Raw genomic sequence first — 17,474 nt, forward strand, 5'->3', positions numbered from 1 at the left:
GGGTCCATTTCTAACCACAGATTGGGTGAAAATATTCATCTTACGTCAGTAGGACTCTGACTAGAGGAACAAGGTTACATCTTAAACCTCGCAGCCCTGACAAATATCAGTTTGTAGTATTATATTATTGGTTGGGAAGTAATGGGAACATTCCTCCGTTATAAATGAATAATTGGATTTTAGTGGAAACATATCCGGGATCCTTGGATTCAGAATTCACTCCCAACATGGAAATTCTTTCACTTTATATGAAATTCAGTCAGCTGACATGACCTAAAGGGGTTTTCTTTGTGTAAGAGTATTATTTGGGGTTTGTTAAAGTTTATATAAAATAATTGAAATCAATAAATCAGAACATCTCACACTGATCAATTTACAAGTGAATGTAAACATTTTCACAATAAGTGAAATGATTCATTCAGACACAAACAGAATGACCCAGCCACCAACCGTCTCCCTAGCAGGAAGTGTGAGTGATAGAAGCGCCACAACATTCATTTCACTTCCCATTCTCAGCTTCTCTGGAAAACTTTCAACTTTTGTTTTCATTAATTCTGGAAAATAAAATCAGCTAAAAAACAGAAACACCCAAAGACATAAAAGTATCGAGGACAGGTGGTGTCACCCAGCACCTTCAGTCCTTCCAATATCACCGCACTGCTTGGGTGCACTGGACATTCACACATGGTAGTATGCAGCACTCCACACTGATACAACTCCTCCATGGAAGAGTACAGCTCCACTTACAGCATTACGAAGACTCCTCCGTAGCAGTGCCAGGGTCAGCAGGCTGTGTTGGTTCCATGCTGCATTAGTAAATCTCCCCAAAGGCATTTCCCTGCTCTTCATTCCCTATTTGTTCAAGTTTCTTATCTACAGTGATTGTCTCCCTGTTCTCCATTGGTACATGTCCCCCATGGCAGTGCCCCCATGTTGTATTGGTACATGTCCCCCATGGCAGTGCCCCCATGTGTATTGGTACATGTCCCCCATGGCAGTGCCCCCATGCTGCATTGATACATAGTCCTCCATGGCAGTGCCCAGCTCTTCATGTCTTTGTTATCTGTATTTTGCCTTGTTTGCCCTATGAACAGGAATAACACACAAGTGGAGTTCCCCTCCCTCAGACCTGAAGTATATTATGTGCACAGAAATTGAAAAATGTGCCAATGTACATTTCGATTTACTGATTATTCCACCTGGAAGCACCGAGAATGTTTGGTTGATGGGGGGTCCTTCCTACAACATTGAGCACATCCTGCTAATTATTAGGGGTACACTTGGCAATATTCTTTTATAAATAATTTTCCGATAATGAAAGTTGTGGAATTAGGAGGTGTAACAGATTTTTTAAAGAGAACCTGTCTGTGGAGGAGGGGTCCTAAATACCCTCATGTCCTAGAGTGAAAAACATTCATCCAAATTCACTCTTATTTATACATTGGTAGAATGTACTGGCATCATATAACTTTATACGTTATATTATAATCTAAGGTGCAAGCGGTTCAATTGTCCTCTTTAAAACTTTAATGAGAATTTAGGTGACTTCTGCTGGGTGTGAGGATCACAGGGAAATGATCAGTCATGCCCGAGTGATGATGAAATATTTAACTGGAAAGAATGGGAGGTCAGGGGGTGGAGAGACCGCAAAGGAGAAATACTCCACAAACACATCAAAGTATTACAGAAACAAATCTTTAGAGCCACAGAGAGCGGCAAACCGAAGACTGCAAGGTGAGAGTATCCATCTAAAACTATCAATATCCATCAAACCATCCCTACGTCCATCCCTTTATTCATCCATCCATCCTTCCATCTCTCCATCCATCCATCCTTCCATCCCTTCATCCATCCATCCTTCCATCCCTTCATTCATCCATCCATCCCTACGTCCATCCCTTCATCCATCCATCCTTCCATCCCTTCATCCATCCATCCTTCCATCCCTTCATTCATTCATCCATTCATCCATCCATCCCATCCATCCATCCATCTGCCATCCAACCATCTACCAACCCACCCACCCATCAATCCATCTATTCATCCTTCCATCAATCCAACCCATCCATCCATCTAAATCTATCCATCAAGCCATCCATTCACCTATCTCTCCATCCATTCATCCATCTATCTATCCATCCATCCTTCCTCTATCTATCTATCTATCTATCTATCTATCTATATATCTATATATCTATCTATCCATACATTATCGATTATTTCCATCCGTAATATCTCCTTCGCCATATCTAGGTCATGTCTGTGAAGTATGAGGATTTCCAAAGTCTTCATGAGGACCCTAATCCAAGGAATGTTCCTGGAGGAAAGAGCAAGATAGGTCAGGGTAGGTAGCCCTACCATGAGGAGACAATGGCCCTTACATACATGTGTGAGGAGTGTTGGAGTATCAGTGTTGGGGTATCAGTGTTGGAGTATCAGTGTTGGGGTATCAGTGGGGTGATCTAAGTGATCAGGTTGTCCTGTAGCTCATATCTTGTATGCTGGTAATAAATCTGGAGTTGAAGCATTGAATCGCCTTTGTTTTTTACTTTTTTCAGTAATGATGATAGGAAAGCGAATTCCGGAACCTTCCAGTGGCCTCATCTGCTTGGAGTTGAAGCATTGAATCGCCTTTGTTTTTTACTTTTTTCAGTAATGATGATAGGAAAGCGAATTCCGGAACCTTCCAGTGGCCTCATCTGCTTCCTCTCGGCAGTCTGCACTGGATTCATCTTCATCATCATCATCCTCATTATTACCATGACACGTGAGTTTCCTTTCCAGCCTGGCGTCACCCATAGCTTAGTTCTCCCCATCAGACGTCTTCCTTGTGTCACCTCCATAGATTCCCCATCAAACTTTCATCCTCCACCACAAGCTCCACATTGGAGGGTTCCCCTCCCATTGATATCTTCTCATTTTCTCTTGGTAGGTCAGGGAGTGAATCAGACGGAGCGCAGCCTGGAGATGAAGCTAAGGAATCTGAGTATTGAAGTTCACTCGCGAGTAGACCAACTGTACGTGGATAGTAAGTATGAGTTGTATGGCGGGGGAGAGACAATGGCTGATGTGGGGGTTCAATCTTCTCACTGAATGTTCTCCTCTACCAGACTTCCAGATGATGGAGAAACTGACACACTTTGACAGCTTTATGGATGAGTTTAAAAGTAAGTTTGGGGGGATGAAGGGGTACAGAGGACAATTGGTGGCCTGAAGTTTATCTGGGCAGTGAGGAATATTTGGGGTACAAACACCGGAGAGCTGACTCCAATGTCATGGATGGGATTTATAGACCGGCTGGGCCTCTTCCACCTTCCAACTATTTCTGTGGCTGCTCCATCTTTCCAGGAGCCATAATCAGTGGCCGGGTTTCCTTTGTCCTAATTCTGGGGGTTGCGAGATCCATTATCAGAGATCTGCTGTTTATGTAACACCAGCAGAGCTCTTTCTGCATCTAAGAGTATTGATACCCCCCATGGTATGGCATTGAGGTAAGTGGAAGGATCTGTATAGAGCTCAGCTCTCCTGTCCAATGGTTTATATCGGCAGCCATAGCACCTGTGACTGATGTGTGGGCTGATCATGTGAATGTGTGGGCTGATCATGTGAATGTGTGGGCTGATTTGGGTGAATTTAATAACTGATAGATTTCCTCTCTCCTCAGAGTTAGATGTAACAAGAAAAGTGACGAATATTGAGTCGTTGGTGAAGTTCTTTTTGTCTGATGAAATAACAGGTAACTGTGCCTTGTAATAATAATGGGGAGACAATGCTGGGGTATAAAGAATCCCCGCTGTGTATACGCCCCATGATCCCATTTATGTTGGATCTGTGAAATAGGGATTTGGCTCCAGTGAATTCCATGATTCTTTGAAAGATTTTTGGCCAGTTTGCAGTAGGTGATGTCTCATCCTCTCTCACCTGACCCGGGTTGGTACCATCTACACATTCCATATAGACATAAGATGCAAAACTCGAGGGGGAAGACATTCATAGGTGAATCTGGGTGATCCAATAAAGAAAGTGCGCAGACTGCTGCAGTTATTTCCTTTAGTGGAAATTCTGGGTTTTCACTCTTTGGGCTCATCTTGTCCTCAGTGAAAGCCAACTGTGTAACTTCTGGAGGAACCCTGATCACTTGGGTTAATGTTGTTAGAGAATGGAGAGGGCTTTTCACACAAAAAATGCAACATTTCCCACAACACGGAATGACCATTATTACAGAGTTGCCCCAACCCTCTCCAAAGCTCATTAATATGCAGTTGCCCCCCATCCTCTCCAATGTCCATTAATATGGAGTTGCCCCCATCCTCTCCAATGCCCATTATTATGGAGTTGCCCCCATCCTGTCCAATGCCCATTAATACAGAGTTGCCCCATTCTCTCCAATGGCCAATAATATGAAGTTTCCCCCATCCTCTCCAATGACCATTAATATGGAGTTGCCCCCATTTTTTCCAATGACTATCAATATAGATTTCCTCTATCTTCTCCAATGGCTATTAATATGGATTTACCTCATCCCCTCCAGTGCCTATTTATATGGAGTTGTTCTGCCATATTGCCTTTAGTTTGGAGATTCCCGTATCCTCTCCAATGTCCATTAATATGAAGTTTCCCCCATCCTCTCCAATGCCCATTAATATTGAGTTGCCCCCATCCTCTCCTATGCCCATTCTTATGGAGTTGCCCCCATCCTCTCCTATGCCTATTATTATTGAGTTGCCCCCATCCTCTCCTATGCCCATTCTTATGGAATTGCCCCCATCCTCTCCTATGCCCATTCTTAAGGAGTTGCCCCCATCCTCTCCTATGCCCATTATTATTGAGTTGCCCCCATCCTCTCCTATGCCCATTATTGAATATTGAGTCGTTGGTGAAGTTCTTTTTGTCTGATGAAATAACAGGTAACTGTGCCTTGTAATAATAATGGGGAGACAATGCTGGGGTATAAAAGATCCCCGCTGTGTATACGTCCCATAATCCCATTTATCTGTGAAATGGGGATTGGGCTCCAGTGAATTCCATGATTCTTTGAAAGTCTTTTGGTCACTTTGTAGTAGGTGATGTCTCATCCTCGCTCACCTGACCATGGTTGGTGCCATCTACACATTCCAAATAGACATAAAATGCAAGAAACCCTACCAATGAACACTTTGCATCTGATTTATTAAAATTCTTTATTAAAATGGAGGGGAAAGACTTTCATAGGTGAATCTGGGTGATCCAATAAAGAAATCATAGGTCATGGCCAGTGTGCAGACTGCTGCAGTTATTTCCTTTAGTGCAAATTCTGGGTTTTCACTCTTTGGGCTCTTCTTGTCCTCCGTGAAAGCCAACTGTGTAACTTCTGGAGGAACCCTGATCACTGGGGTCAATGTTGTAAGAGAATGGAGAGGGCTTTTCACACAAAAATGCAGAATTGGAATATGGAATTGCCCCCATCCTCCCCAATGACCAATAATACAGAGTTGCCCCCACCCTCTCCAAAGCTTATTAATATGTAGTTGCCCCCCATCCTCTGCAATGGCCATTATTATGTAGTTGCCCCCATTTTTTCCAATGACCATCAATATGAAATTGCTCCCATATTCTCCATCGGCTATTAATATGGATTTACCTCATCCCCTCCAATGCCTATTTATATGAAGTTGCTCTGCCATATTGCATTTAGTTTGGAGTTTCCCGTATCCTCTCCAATGTCCAATAAAATGTAGTTTTCCCCATCCTCTCCAATGCCCATTAATATGGAGTTGCCCCATCCTCTCCAATGCCCATTAATTTGGAATTGCCCCCATCCTCTCCAATGCCCATTAATACAGAGTTGCCCCATCCTCTCCAATGCGAGTTGCCCCATCCTCTCCAATGCCCATTAATTTGGAATTGCCCCCATCCTCTCCAATGCCCATTAATACAGAGTTGCCCCATCCTCTCCAATGCCCATTAATTTGGAATTGCCCCCATCCTCTCCAATGCCCATTATTATGGAGTTGCCCCCATCCTCTCCAATGCCCATTAATACAGAGTTGCCCCATCCTCTCCAATGCCCATTAATATGGAGTTACCCCCAATTGCTTTGCCATATTGCCTTTAGTTTGGATTTATTCCCATCCTCTCCAATGGCCATCACAATAGAGGTGACCCCCCACCCTTTGCTCCCAGATTTATTATCCTTCACTCTTATGTCTTCCTCAAGATGTTGAATCATTTATTAAAAAATAAAGAAATAAAAGTTCATCAACACCTTGGAGGCCTGACTTCAGCTAAACATTTCCATTTCCAACTCTACAAATCTGCTAATTATTTGATTCTCCTGAATATAAAATTCTTTTCTAGTAAATCATGGAATTTATTATTGATAAATAACATATCAGAACGTGTAATGCAGATATCCGAGCAATGGGAAATGTTGGATCAGTGACTTTCCAGCTACCGTCCTTCTAATCCTCCCCCTGTACATTGTTCATATGACAGGTTCTCTTACCAGTGACAATCAGTGGATTTTGGCCGCAGTGGGGAGAATAACAGACAAAATCCTTAACAAAAATGGTAAGTTGATCCTTTCCAGGTACTAATATATAATTATGTAATACAATATTGTACAATGTACCAGAACTTATAATCGTTTCATGTATATTTCCCCTATTTGTAATATTCAGGATAAAAGAGTCACAAATATGGAAGAACAATGATTATACATTTGTAGTTCTTCTCTCCCGAAGCCATGGACATAACATTGTAGAAGATTTATAAATAATGGACAATGAATTCCATGGACTGTGAACTGATAGTTCTGCCTGTGGTCCAATCAGGACATTCCCTGGAGGGGGGTATCTCTTCCATAAGGCACTGGGCCCCTTCTGGGGGATTCAGGGAATGGTCACATGTCTTAATTATGGAGAAATAGGCCTGCTGGGCCTTTGTAGGGAGGTAAAGGGATTTGACCCCCTTTTATTGCTGTAGTATGAATTATGGGTTCCAATTCTCCCATTGATTGAAAGTTTGTCCCCTGTCATGGGAATTTATATAACTTTTTCTGAGTTTTAAAGGGCCATTCCATGGTGCTAGCCGAGGAGCAAAGATCCTCTTTTGAGCAGTATGGAATACCGAGGACAGGGACCCGTGGTGACCTCCCCGTCCAAGGGAAGTACAGGCATGGGGACCGATCCTCCTGGGGAGTAAAGCCTGGTTCGTGTCTACAGAAAGATGGGGTAGAAAGTCCCAGATGCCTCTTCCTTGGCACAATGAATGCTGTAGGTTGTAGGTTGGGGTGCTGAGTGTTTGTGGGGTCCTGGAAGTTCTGGGATTATGTTTAATGTACAGCGCTGCATAATATGTTGGCGCTTTATAAATACAGATTAATAATAATGAGAACTATCCAAGCCCTGGAGATGAGTGTGATGTTCTCCTCTCTAGTGAATGTACTCGGAACCTCAGGTACACCATAGGTAGGTAGCATCAGGCTAGAATGGCGGTTTCCTTGGCAGATGGTGAAGAATAGTGATAGCTCAGGCCCTGGTCTCTAGCACCAAGGTGTGGTGACAATAACCTGACCTGTACCTGAACTCTGACTGGTGACCACATACACAATGAATGGAGAGAACGGCTTTACCCAGCAATTGCAAGCCTGGAATCTGGTGCCATCTGCAGGTAGATAGGCAATGAATTGGTGCCAGAATGGAGGAATAGGAAACATTTTCATGGGAGGATGGGCTGTCTATATTGGATACAAATCCTCCAGGAACAGAGAGGAGCTCACCATAATAAACACCTTCATCCATGCAGTAATCATTTCCATTGCTTTGAAAGTCAGGGACAGTCGGGCCGGGAAAGGAGGGGCTAGAGATCCTGGACCTCCTCCAGCCAGGAAATGAGGCGGAGTCCATCAGATTTGTTGCAGTTTCTAATGCACATTATGAGAAGCTCCCAATGTGCAGTGAAATCAGAGTCAGTAATATCAGTCCAGGAGGGGAGCAGATACAACTGGAGGGCAGAAGGGAATGTTTGGGGCAAATTTAAATGAATGTTTGCATGACTTTCTCATCCCCTCCGTTCACTTATCTCTCTCAGGCACCAAGGATTCGCTGTGTGACGAGGGTTGGACGCATTATGGCTTCAACTGCTACTATCTGTCCCGTAGCACGCGGCCATGGGAATACGCCAAGAAGCACTGTGAAGATAAGAAGGCTCACCTGGTGGTCATCAATAGCGTGCAGGAGATGGTGAGGATACCAAGGTGTAGGCCATGATCATTATATCAGTCACATGACAATATGGCGGCTGCTATTGTGGGCTTTCCTCTGTAAAGCACAGCCACCAATACATTGAGCGACCTGGAGAAAATCAGCTGATGGGCATACCTACCCAATGCTCGGGAATTCATAGAATGAAAGTGTATCCAATGTAAAGAACAGAAATGATTTACAATTATTTCTACCGGCTATTCCTTGGATGGGATGTCTGCATTAGGATTCACTTTTTAGGCCCAGAACATTTTCACCAAGTACAGCTGATATCTAATAGTATAAAATCTATAATATCTGCCATGTCCTTGTCACTAGTGTTGGTCAAACAGCGAGAAATTCTCTGGGTGATCAAATGACGAATTGGTCCCATTGAAGTCAATGAGAATTCGGGTTTATTTAGGGAGCTTTAAAGGCTGCAAGAGCAATCAGATTTCTTATGCAGCCCTTTCTTAGTTGTAGGTGTTGTTGGAGAAAGTTTCTTTATCCAAGAATACATAGTACAGCACGAATTGCTGCTGCCGTGCTGTGCTACAACGATGTATTCTTGGAAAGAGATTCTCTATCTAAGACTACAGGGCACTACAGGTGATGAATGGGGGCAAGTAGTGCCCGGACGTTGTACTGGAACCACAGAGGCCTGCAGTTCAGTTTCCCACGTGACGTCACAATGGAGCTGAACTGCAGGTTAGCTCTACAGTTCCACTACGATCTCCGAGCAATACAAGTGATAAATGGGGACAAGTCCCCGATCATCACCTCTAGTGGGCTGAGATCCCGCAATGACAGGGGGATTCCCACGGCTGCACAACTGCGGGAATTATATTGTCATTGTGGGAAAACATGTAAAAAAAAGTTAGTATAAAAAACACAACATTTAATAAATTACTATAAAATTCATTTTTTTTTGAACACGGTTTTTACAATATTTTTCCCCAAAATTTTTACTGTTGAATCCCGTGTTTTTTCGGGTCAGATCTATCTGAATTGGAACGGCCATATTCAGGTCCAATATAAGGACAACCCGAATTCGAACACCAACACTACTTGTCACTTCCTGTAAGGATAAAAAAAACACAAATAGCCCCATCTCCCTTGGGTGAAGTACTGATCCAATTGATACCCCATGTAATGAAGATTAAAAAAAGGGTGACAAGGTTGAAGTCTATCCATGGTGACAACCAAAGCTTTTCCTATATATATATATATATGGGATATCATTATGCTGTGTGGGGCACCTTATAGAGGTCCAGGGTGGTGCAGAAGGGCTTACTCAGTGCAATTCATCTGGATCATCTAGTGGTCTGCCCTTATCAGGGAGGGTTCTGATTGGTTGCTGCAGATTACTGCCCTTAACTTTCTAATCCTTGTATTGTTGTATTGGTTACACCCTGTCATATTCACCCTGGGAATAAATGGTGAATGTGCCAGTGTATAAAGGTGCTGCTGGTGTGTGGGATGCAGACAAGGACACGCAAAATCTGCTCTTAGCTGAAGCCCCCAATACCTGGTCGGTCCTTGCATGTGGGTCAGTATAGTGCAGCAACTATAACTAAGTATGGTGGGCAGTCCTCATATACCAGATATGCAGGTACAGGGGGCTGAGCACCACCAAACGTCCACATCTCACACTCATCAGAGCACACAGGGTTTTTGTTCTTCTTCCTCTTCTCCAGTCCTGATGTTTATGCTGCCCCCCATTACCTTAGCATTGTCCTATCAGTAGGAACACCATGGCTGGGGCAAGAAGACAGAAATACATTCCGCTCACTCTCCATTTATACACCTCCAATGATTCCTGGTCCGTTCACACATTAGCAAGATATGAGTGACCCCGGTACATCAATGTACAGCACTACAAAATATGTCAGAGCTGGGGCATTAGAGTGTACGCTCTTCCGGTTAATTTTATAAAGGTTTGCTGTGGTCACATTGCATTGATTGTCTCTTGCTTTTTGTTTTCCAGAATTTTCTGGGGAATATTTCTCAGTCTCAGAGTTTGTGGATTGGTCTTTGGCTTGAGAATGGAGTCTGGAAGTGGGTGGATGGGACTTCGTATGAGGCAACGGCAAAGTAAGTCCGGGATTTCTATAGTGACATTTTGGCTCACACGTCCCTTTGCTGATCATATCCTGAAGGTTTCACCTGCTCTACATATTTGCAGGTTCTTTATTTTCAGATTTCTGATTGATCTGTAAGATTTACGCACTTTGGCCGTGTTGGCAGTTGGTTCTGGGAAGTTCCAGCTCTGGCCTGGTCACCAATGTTCCTTTCTTCCGGCAGGTTCTGGGAAGATGGTGAGCCTAGTTCCTGGTTCACTAGGAGACATCTAGGTTGTGCACATATGGAAGATGGAGAGAGCTGGAAGTCCGATTTCTGCGTCACGAGTTACCAATATATCTGCGAGAAGAAAGAGAAGATTTGAGCTGCATTGGTCAGACATCTCCTGTTCACCATTCTACAGTGGTGGAAAATCTACGAAACCATTATAAATATATCCTGGGGGACATGCGAAGTCAAAGAGTTCCTTCTTCTGCCAAGTACTTTTTACAAAATGTGAGGATGGGGAGAGGTTCCCCTAATGTCACCCATAGTCCCTCAATGACCCCCCCATAGCCACAACCTTCATCAAACATCACCACTTCTGCCAAATATCTATAACAAAACGTGAGGATGGGGAGAGGTTCCTAATAATGTCACCCAAAGTCCCTCAATGAACCCCCCCTCCTCATATCTACAACCCTTATCAAACATCCCCACCAGAGATTGAAGACGTTTCCAGCTTTCCATGCTGTGTTGGGTCATATGATGAGTCCGTAGTTTGTAGTGTTTTTTGGAACTTCCAGCATTCAGTTTTGGAGAAGCCCCAACATTAGCAGTGTTTAGGCAAATAGTGAACTCTTTGAGGCAACCCTAACCCTCCCCTCAGTGTAGCCATCAACCTTGAATCTCAACCTAAAATAAAATAAATAATTCCTAACATTAACCTAAAGTCTTATCCCAACTTCCAATCTAGTCGTTGCCCGATTTATACTCAACCAGTCACTGTGCTGCTGGGGACGACCATAAAATTGGCCAGAACATCACATATAGGGTTCTGCGGCAGAATTGTGCTGATGGGTGACCCGGTATTATTGCCCTAGAGCCGGGGGAGAACCAGGAGATTCTGCCAACCATCTTTCTGCAAACCATTGTCAGTGTGCACTTATTATCTCCATATCTCATGAAGCAGCCCAGATATTGATGGAGATCCAACCACCATTGATTACTGGAGATATAAAATCAGAGGCAGTTATAGAGATGACACAATATTGTTGGGTTCATGGTTTACAGAGCGGCCATCTTTGTGTAAAGTTCCTTTTATCATGACTGTGTATGATGAATAAATATTTTATGAAACCAAAATCACTGCTGTTGGTGTTTGATGTATACAGCACATATGGTGCCTTGATTGTCCCATCGTTGTATATTGGACCTACCAGATGCTGGATCTAGTACCAATGCTATATATTAGGTGGGTGATTATATACGAGGTATATACAATAATATAAAAAACCTCACTGTTCTGAATCCCCCTAAAACTTGCATTACACAATGGGCCTGGAGAAGACAGATTATCATGGGTGAACCAGGGTGATCCAGCAAACCGGGAATGGGTTTCTTGAAATGATTTGCTATTAGTTGGCAAATCTTTTCAATCCTGAATTAGATTTAAAACTCCTGGAAATGTATCCTAAATGTCTTACATATTAAACAAGTAACAGGGGGAACTGAAAGAAAGGGGCAGAGGGGCAAGTCTTCTTCCAGTAAATCTTTAATAAAACCTCACAGATTGCAAAAGTAAACAGACTCCTCGGTACGCCATATTCACAAAGCGCTTCATTCACATCCTACACGGGTGAATCAAAGGAGCAGCAACCTGCAAAGGTCCTGGTACTGACCCGTGTGTACTGAGAACATAAAATTGTGCATCAGGCCTTACTTTTTAATGCTTGAAGGCATTTAGGATTCACCGTGTGGCCGTGTGTGAATATTGTCCCAGATCCCCTCTCTCCCCGATTCTTCACTTTCTTCCCCTTGCTCTATCTCTGTACATCCTTCTCTCCACTGGCCCTACTCCTCCTCATTCTTCTTCAATCTCCTCCGCTCATTGCCCCACTCTTCTATTTATGCACAGGGATCTGCATATGACTGGCGGTGTAATATGAAATGCTGCCATGCTCTTATTGTGTTATCCGTTTTATATTGTGCTGCCGCCAGTCTCTTAGCACCTGAGCAAGTCAAAGATACCAAATAACCGATCATCCATCACAGGTGAATGGTGTGTGTTCCGTCTCCCCTAACCATGTCTGAGCCTTGCAGAATGAGACTTCCCACTGACATTCACTGTCAGATCTGGGCCAATCAGGAGGAGCGGAATGAAGAGGAGGAAGGTCAACCATTCCCCAACAGTCATTGGCTGACCAGTGAGGACCATTGCAGTGGAATAGATTGGGATAAAATCGAGAGACTTCCATACTTTTTCTTTTCACCTACTATGAATTCCCCTAACTCCCAGTGATTTATATTTACCCCCTGGGTGGGGTATTCACCAAGTAAGGGCCCGGCTTTATTAATGCTACATGTAACACCATTGCAGTTACAGACAAAGCTCACTGTGGGCGCAGATCTTTCCCAGAAAATACAAACAATGAGCCACCAATCCGTATGCAATGCAACCACTCACCCCGATTGGCACCCAGCTTGCCAGGCCCTGGTTCCCTATTGATACCACTGACTGCCCCACTGGTGAACGTGTGGTCTGTGCCCCCGAGGTCCATACAAAATATTCAACCAGAACTGGCACTGCTTCATTTATAGTTCAATAAGTCTTTATTAAAGGTTTAGAGTTTTACAGAACAAAAATATACAATAAAAAGGAACCAAAAAATACACAATATAGAGAAAGAAAAATTAAACAATAATTAGGATCCCAATGGGATCACTTCTAGTGTCTCTATAAGTGTCCCTGATAGCACTGGCCCATTCGATACCAGTACTATTTGTATCCAAGTCTTTGGCCCATTTTTGCATGTTAGTGGATAGAGTGTATTAGAATATTTAGTCATGCTGTGATAAGGTGCCTGAAGGAAGTTTCCTAACGATATATGCAAGCGAAACTCTGGCTGAACATTGATCATTTTATTGAGATGCCTAATTCTCCAGAAAGTAAATCATTCATTATCAGTTAGTTGATATTATGCTTGTAAATTAGCAGAGGATTTATTACCATTTAGGTGAAGATATCTCTCACATCACAGGTACCGCAATTCACCCATCTTGATAAATTGAGCTGTGGGGTAAATACCTCTAAAACCTTTGGATCAGGGTGATAAGACCTTAAAGATGTGTCCATCCAGAACTTCAGGGTAGTTTGAATTGTGGGGTATGAAGAAGTGGGAAACCCCAATTTATTAACCAAGATGTCTCATACTGTACATGGATAAGGAATGTTGTTCCATCTCAACCCACAACCTATGTAGGGACGGGTGCCACCAATAGTAAATTTGGGAGAGAACCGAAGCCGTGTGATAATGGGACAGATTTGGTATCCCCATTCCACCAAATTTCTTATGGAAGTATTTTGAAAGCGCATCTAGGTCTCTTCCCTTTCTATATAAAACACATGATAGTATTTGGAAGTGATATATTTCTTAGGTAAGTGGATTGTAAGAGTACACAAAACATACAAGATGTTGGGTAGTGTAAATATTTTATTGGTCACTACCCTGCCGGCCTTGGAAATCTAATTTCTTTTGTATTTTTCCAGTTCTATGGGTAATACTGGTAATAAATGAGGAAAATTAGCTTGGAATAGTTAGGAAGTACGGGGCGGAATATTAATACCTAAAAATGTTATTGCTTTATTTTCCCACATATAAGGAAAAGTATCCTTAATATGAAGTTTTAGATACGCTGGAACATGTATACCCATCAGTTGGGATTTAGATGCATTGACTTTATAAAATGAAATCTCGCTAAATTCTATTAACAGTTCTTTCAGCTTTCAAGGAGCGTTCAGGCTGCATTCATATAATATCATCTGCAAAGAGGTTCTTCTTGTGACCTCTGTTCCCTATTGTGACCCCATGCACCTTTATACTGGATCGTATATATTCTGCAAGCAACAATATGAAGACCACTGGAGAAAGAGGACAGCCCTGCTGGAAATGAAGACGAAAGGGCTCCGGACCTGAAGGTTCTCGCAGAAGGGTCGGAGTACAGAGACATAATAGCCGACTTAATGAAACCAGAGAAACCAAATATATCTAGTACACTGGATAACGATCCCCAGTGCCAAACGTCTTCTCAGCGTCTACAGACAGAAACAGAGAAGGCTGTTTGAGAAGCTCGGTGGATTTCAAGATGTTGATCAGGCGTCTGGTGCCATCGGGAGCTTGTCTGTGCTTCACAAAGTTTATCTGGGTGGATTAGTAAAGGAATAATATCCTCCAATCTGTACGCCAATATCCTCGCGAAAATCTTCACGTCCGTATTCAACAGCGATATGGGTCGACAGTTACGGGTAATTTGGAGATCTTTGCCCGTCTTAGGGATTGTATCTATCACCGCTCGCAGCATTTCTGCAGTAAATGAGCCTGGAGATGCAGCTAAGTCAAAGATCTCCTTTAGGTAAGGGGCTAATTGAGAAAGAAAGTTTTTGTAATATTCGCTTGGAAATCCGTCCTCTCCGGGAGATTTCCCATTAGAGATTTAATTGTCTTAATTATTTCTTGGACGGTGAAAGGGGCAGATAAAGAATCCATTTGAACTGGGCATAATGTAGGCAATTTCAATTTACTCAGAAACGAATTTATTTTTCCTATAGTGGGCTGGGGAGTTTCGGTATCAGAAGCCAAATTATATAGAGAGGAATAATAAATTGTAAATGCAGTAGCCATATCAGTTGGGCTATAACATGATTTTTGAGGTATTGGGTCTTTCAGAACTTAAATTCTTGATTTGTGTTGTTGGGCCTAAATAAGCTCCCGCTTTATTATATAAGAGATCTTAATTGATCCCTATCCTTAATTATTGTATGTGACAGTGATTGAGATTTCTTATTGATATCGTCATTAAGTTTAATACGCTGAAGGAGATCTAAGATTTGCTTTTGTCTCGGTCTTATGAGCATTCCATAGAGTGAAGCGATCAGTCTCTTCCAATCGTTTACATCAAACAATAAACGTTGTGCTTCTTCCACTTGTTGTGCTATTATTGGCTGACATCACCAAAGTCTTGTATTTCTACAATTGGTCAGGTAGGAATGGAAAGTCCACAAATTCGATGCCTATGGGTGCGTGATCCGACCTAGAAATTGTTCTTCCTATTGATGAAGTCTTCATCTTGTGCAATGACCAAAAATCCTTGAGTAGGAAATGTGAAACTGAAAAGTATGTGTGGCCCCTTTCTATACCGTGCTGGCATCTCCAAATATCAAACAAATCATGAGTCGAGAAGAAATTCCCGAGGTCGTTTAGGTGAAGTTGATGAATCATTTGTGTAATCTCTTGTTGCATTGAAGTCACCACCGATACGCAAATTACCGCGTCGAACCGTTGAAATCTTGGCTAGAAGTTTCGTAAGAAATTGCTTTTGCTTTGTATTTGGGGTGTAAATATTCACCAAAGTGAAGATGACATTGTTGATTTGGCACAACAAAATGATGTATCATGAGCATGCTGTAAATAATTAATATAATGAAAATGGACGGAGTCTTTCAATACTATGAGACCTCCTCCTTTCCCATTTCTGCATTTGCCATATTCATGTGGGGAATTCCAATCGGGTACTTTTCTTGTACAAAAATAATGTCCATGTTGTGAACTTGAGCCTTCCGTAAGAGTGATGAGCTTTTAAAAGGATTACTCAATCTTCTAGCTTTATTAGACAAAAAATGGATACCCATAGTGAATAGAGAAATCCTTGTCTATCCCTTGGTTGGCACTGCGTATTCTAGTGAAGTGGGGCCCATAAAAATTGGTGCTTGAAAAAAATAAAAAACAGAACAAAAAAAAGAAAACCAAAAAACGAATAAAAACATCCTGGACCAAAACTCCAGGTCAATGGGCAGATAAACTCTGCTTTGGTTTCTCATGGAGGGGTGAGAACCAATTCAAGGCACTTATTGAGTGAGTCCTTATACTACAACAAATAGAGAGAGCCAATAATTCTTTTTAGTAATCTGGGTATTTGTATTTATAACCACACTTTGTAAATGTAAGGAAACAAAGTTCATTGTGAGACCATGTGTGTAGGGGATTTAGCTTGGTGAGAATCTCCGATATCGATATTCCAGCTTGTTGCAGCTGCATCCCAGCTTCCACATTGGACATCCGATACATTCTCCCCAGGCAAAACACAATTTTGTTGGAAAGCCCCATTTATATGGAATTGTCTTTTCTCTTAAAGTCTTGGTAAGTGGAAGGAAGGCGTTCCTAGCTTGTGTTGAGTTTTGGGACAGATCCGTAACCATCCGAATATTTTATAATCTTCAGGTAACGTTGGTGCTTTCCTTCCATATGAAAACAGTGAACTCGGACATTTGGTGGAGTGTCCGGAGACAGAAAAGAGGATTTGGGAATGGGATATCGATTAATAAATTACTTTCAGGAGGTAATAGATGTTTAAAATAAGTTATAATAAAGCCTGATAGTTCCCTTAAAGCGACTTATTAAGGAATCCTTCTAAGTTTATTATTACTTCTCCTCGATCTCCATGTCTTTGCCTTGTCCATTGTATATCTGTGCTCTGATCTTGATGACAATCTACAAGCTCATTGTGTGCATGAGAGAATTCATCTATTGTCTTTTCATGCTGGGTGATAGAGGATTTGAGTAAACATGTCAGCCATGTCTTGATGTGGGGAATGTAGAGAGTGGTGGGCAGGGAAATCCTCAATGGCAGGGCAAGTATTTCCAGTAGGCATAGATATTATATCACCAGCCCGGGGAATATGTCATGGGGATTGGATCTCAGCCATTGTTGTGCGGTAGCAGGTTGGGAAGATCTAACAGAGCCGGGTGATCCTCACATGGCGATCTCGTGTCTGAGGAAGAAGGTGTAAATGGAGAATCCGGAGCTGCTGAGGGAGAATTAGGCCTCCATCCAACGCCATCTTGTGAGTCAGTCACGTCTTGAAGAAAGTGGTGTTTCCGCCGCTCTGGTTGCGTTTTCTTCCGTTTTGTCATC

General features: G+C 42.5%; 1 protein-coding gene across 1 annotated transcript; it reads left to right on the forward strand.

The window, feature by feature from the left end:
- The first annotated feature begins 1,713 nt into the window (after positions 1-1,713).
- LOC140322638 (asialoglycoprotein receptor 1-like) lies at positions 1,714-11,641 on the forward strand. The gene is made up of 10 exons (XM_072399193.1): positions 1,714-1,734; positions 2,254-2,344; positions 2,654-2,767; positions 2,933-3,028; positions 3,111-3,167; positions 3,665-3,736; positions 6,475-6,549; positions 8,071-8,222; positions 10,210-10,316; positions 10,527-11,641. Exons 2-10 carry the CDS (start codon positions 2,257-2,259, stop codon positions 10,666-10,668), a joined length of 903 nt encoding a protein of 300 aa, XP_072255294.1. The 5' UTR covers positions 1,714-1,734; positions 2,254-2,256; the 3' UTR covers positions 10,669-11,641.
- The last annotated feature ends 5,833 nt before the right edge of the window (positions 11,642-17,474 follow it).

This window comes from Pyxicephalus adspersus, chromosome 2, assembly GCF_032062135.1.
Source record: "Pyxicephalus adspersus chromosome 2, UCB_Pads_2.0, whole genome shotgun sequence".
NCBI lineage: Eukaryota > Metazoa > Chordata > Amphibia > Anura > Pyxicephalidae > Pyxicephalus > Pyxicephalus adspersus.

Excerpts from the sequence above, each read along its gene's own strand:
- LOC140322638 (XM_072399193.1), top strand. The coding sequence starts at position 2,257 with ATGTCTGTGAAGTATGAGGATTTCCAAAGTCTTCATGAGGACCCTAAT. Across the intron at positions 3,168-3,664 it reads CTTTATGGATGAGTTTAAAA|AGTTAGATGTAACAAGAAAA; the intron begins GTAAGTTTGGGG and ends CTCTCTCCTCAG. Across the intron at positions 8,223-10,209 it reads TCAATAGCGTGCAGGAGATG|AATTTTCTGGGGAATATTTC; the intron begins GTGAGGATACCA and ends TTTGTTTTCCAG.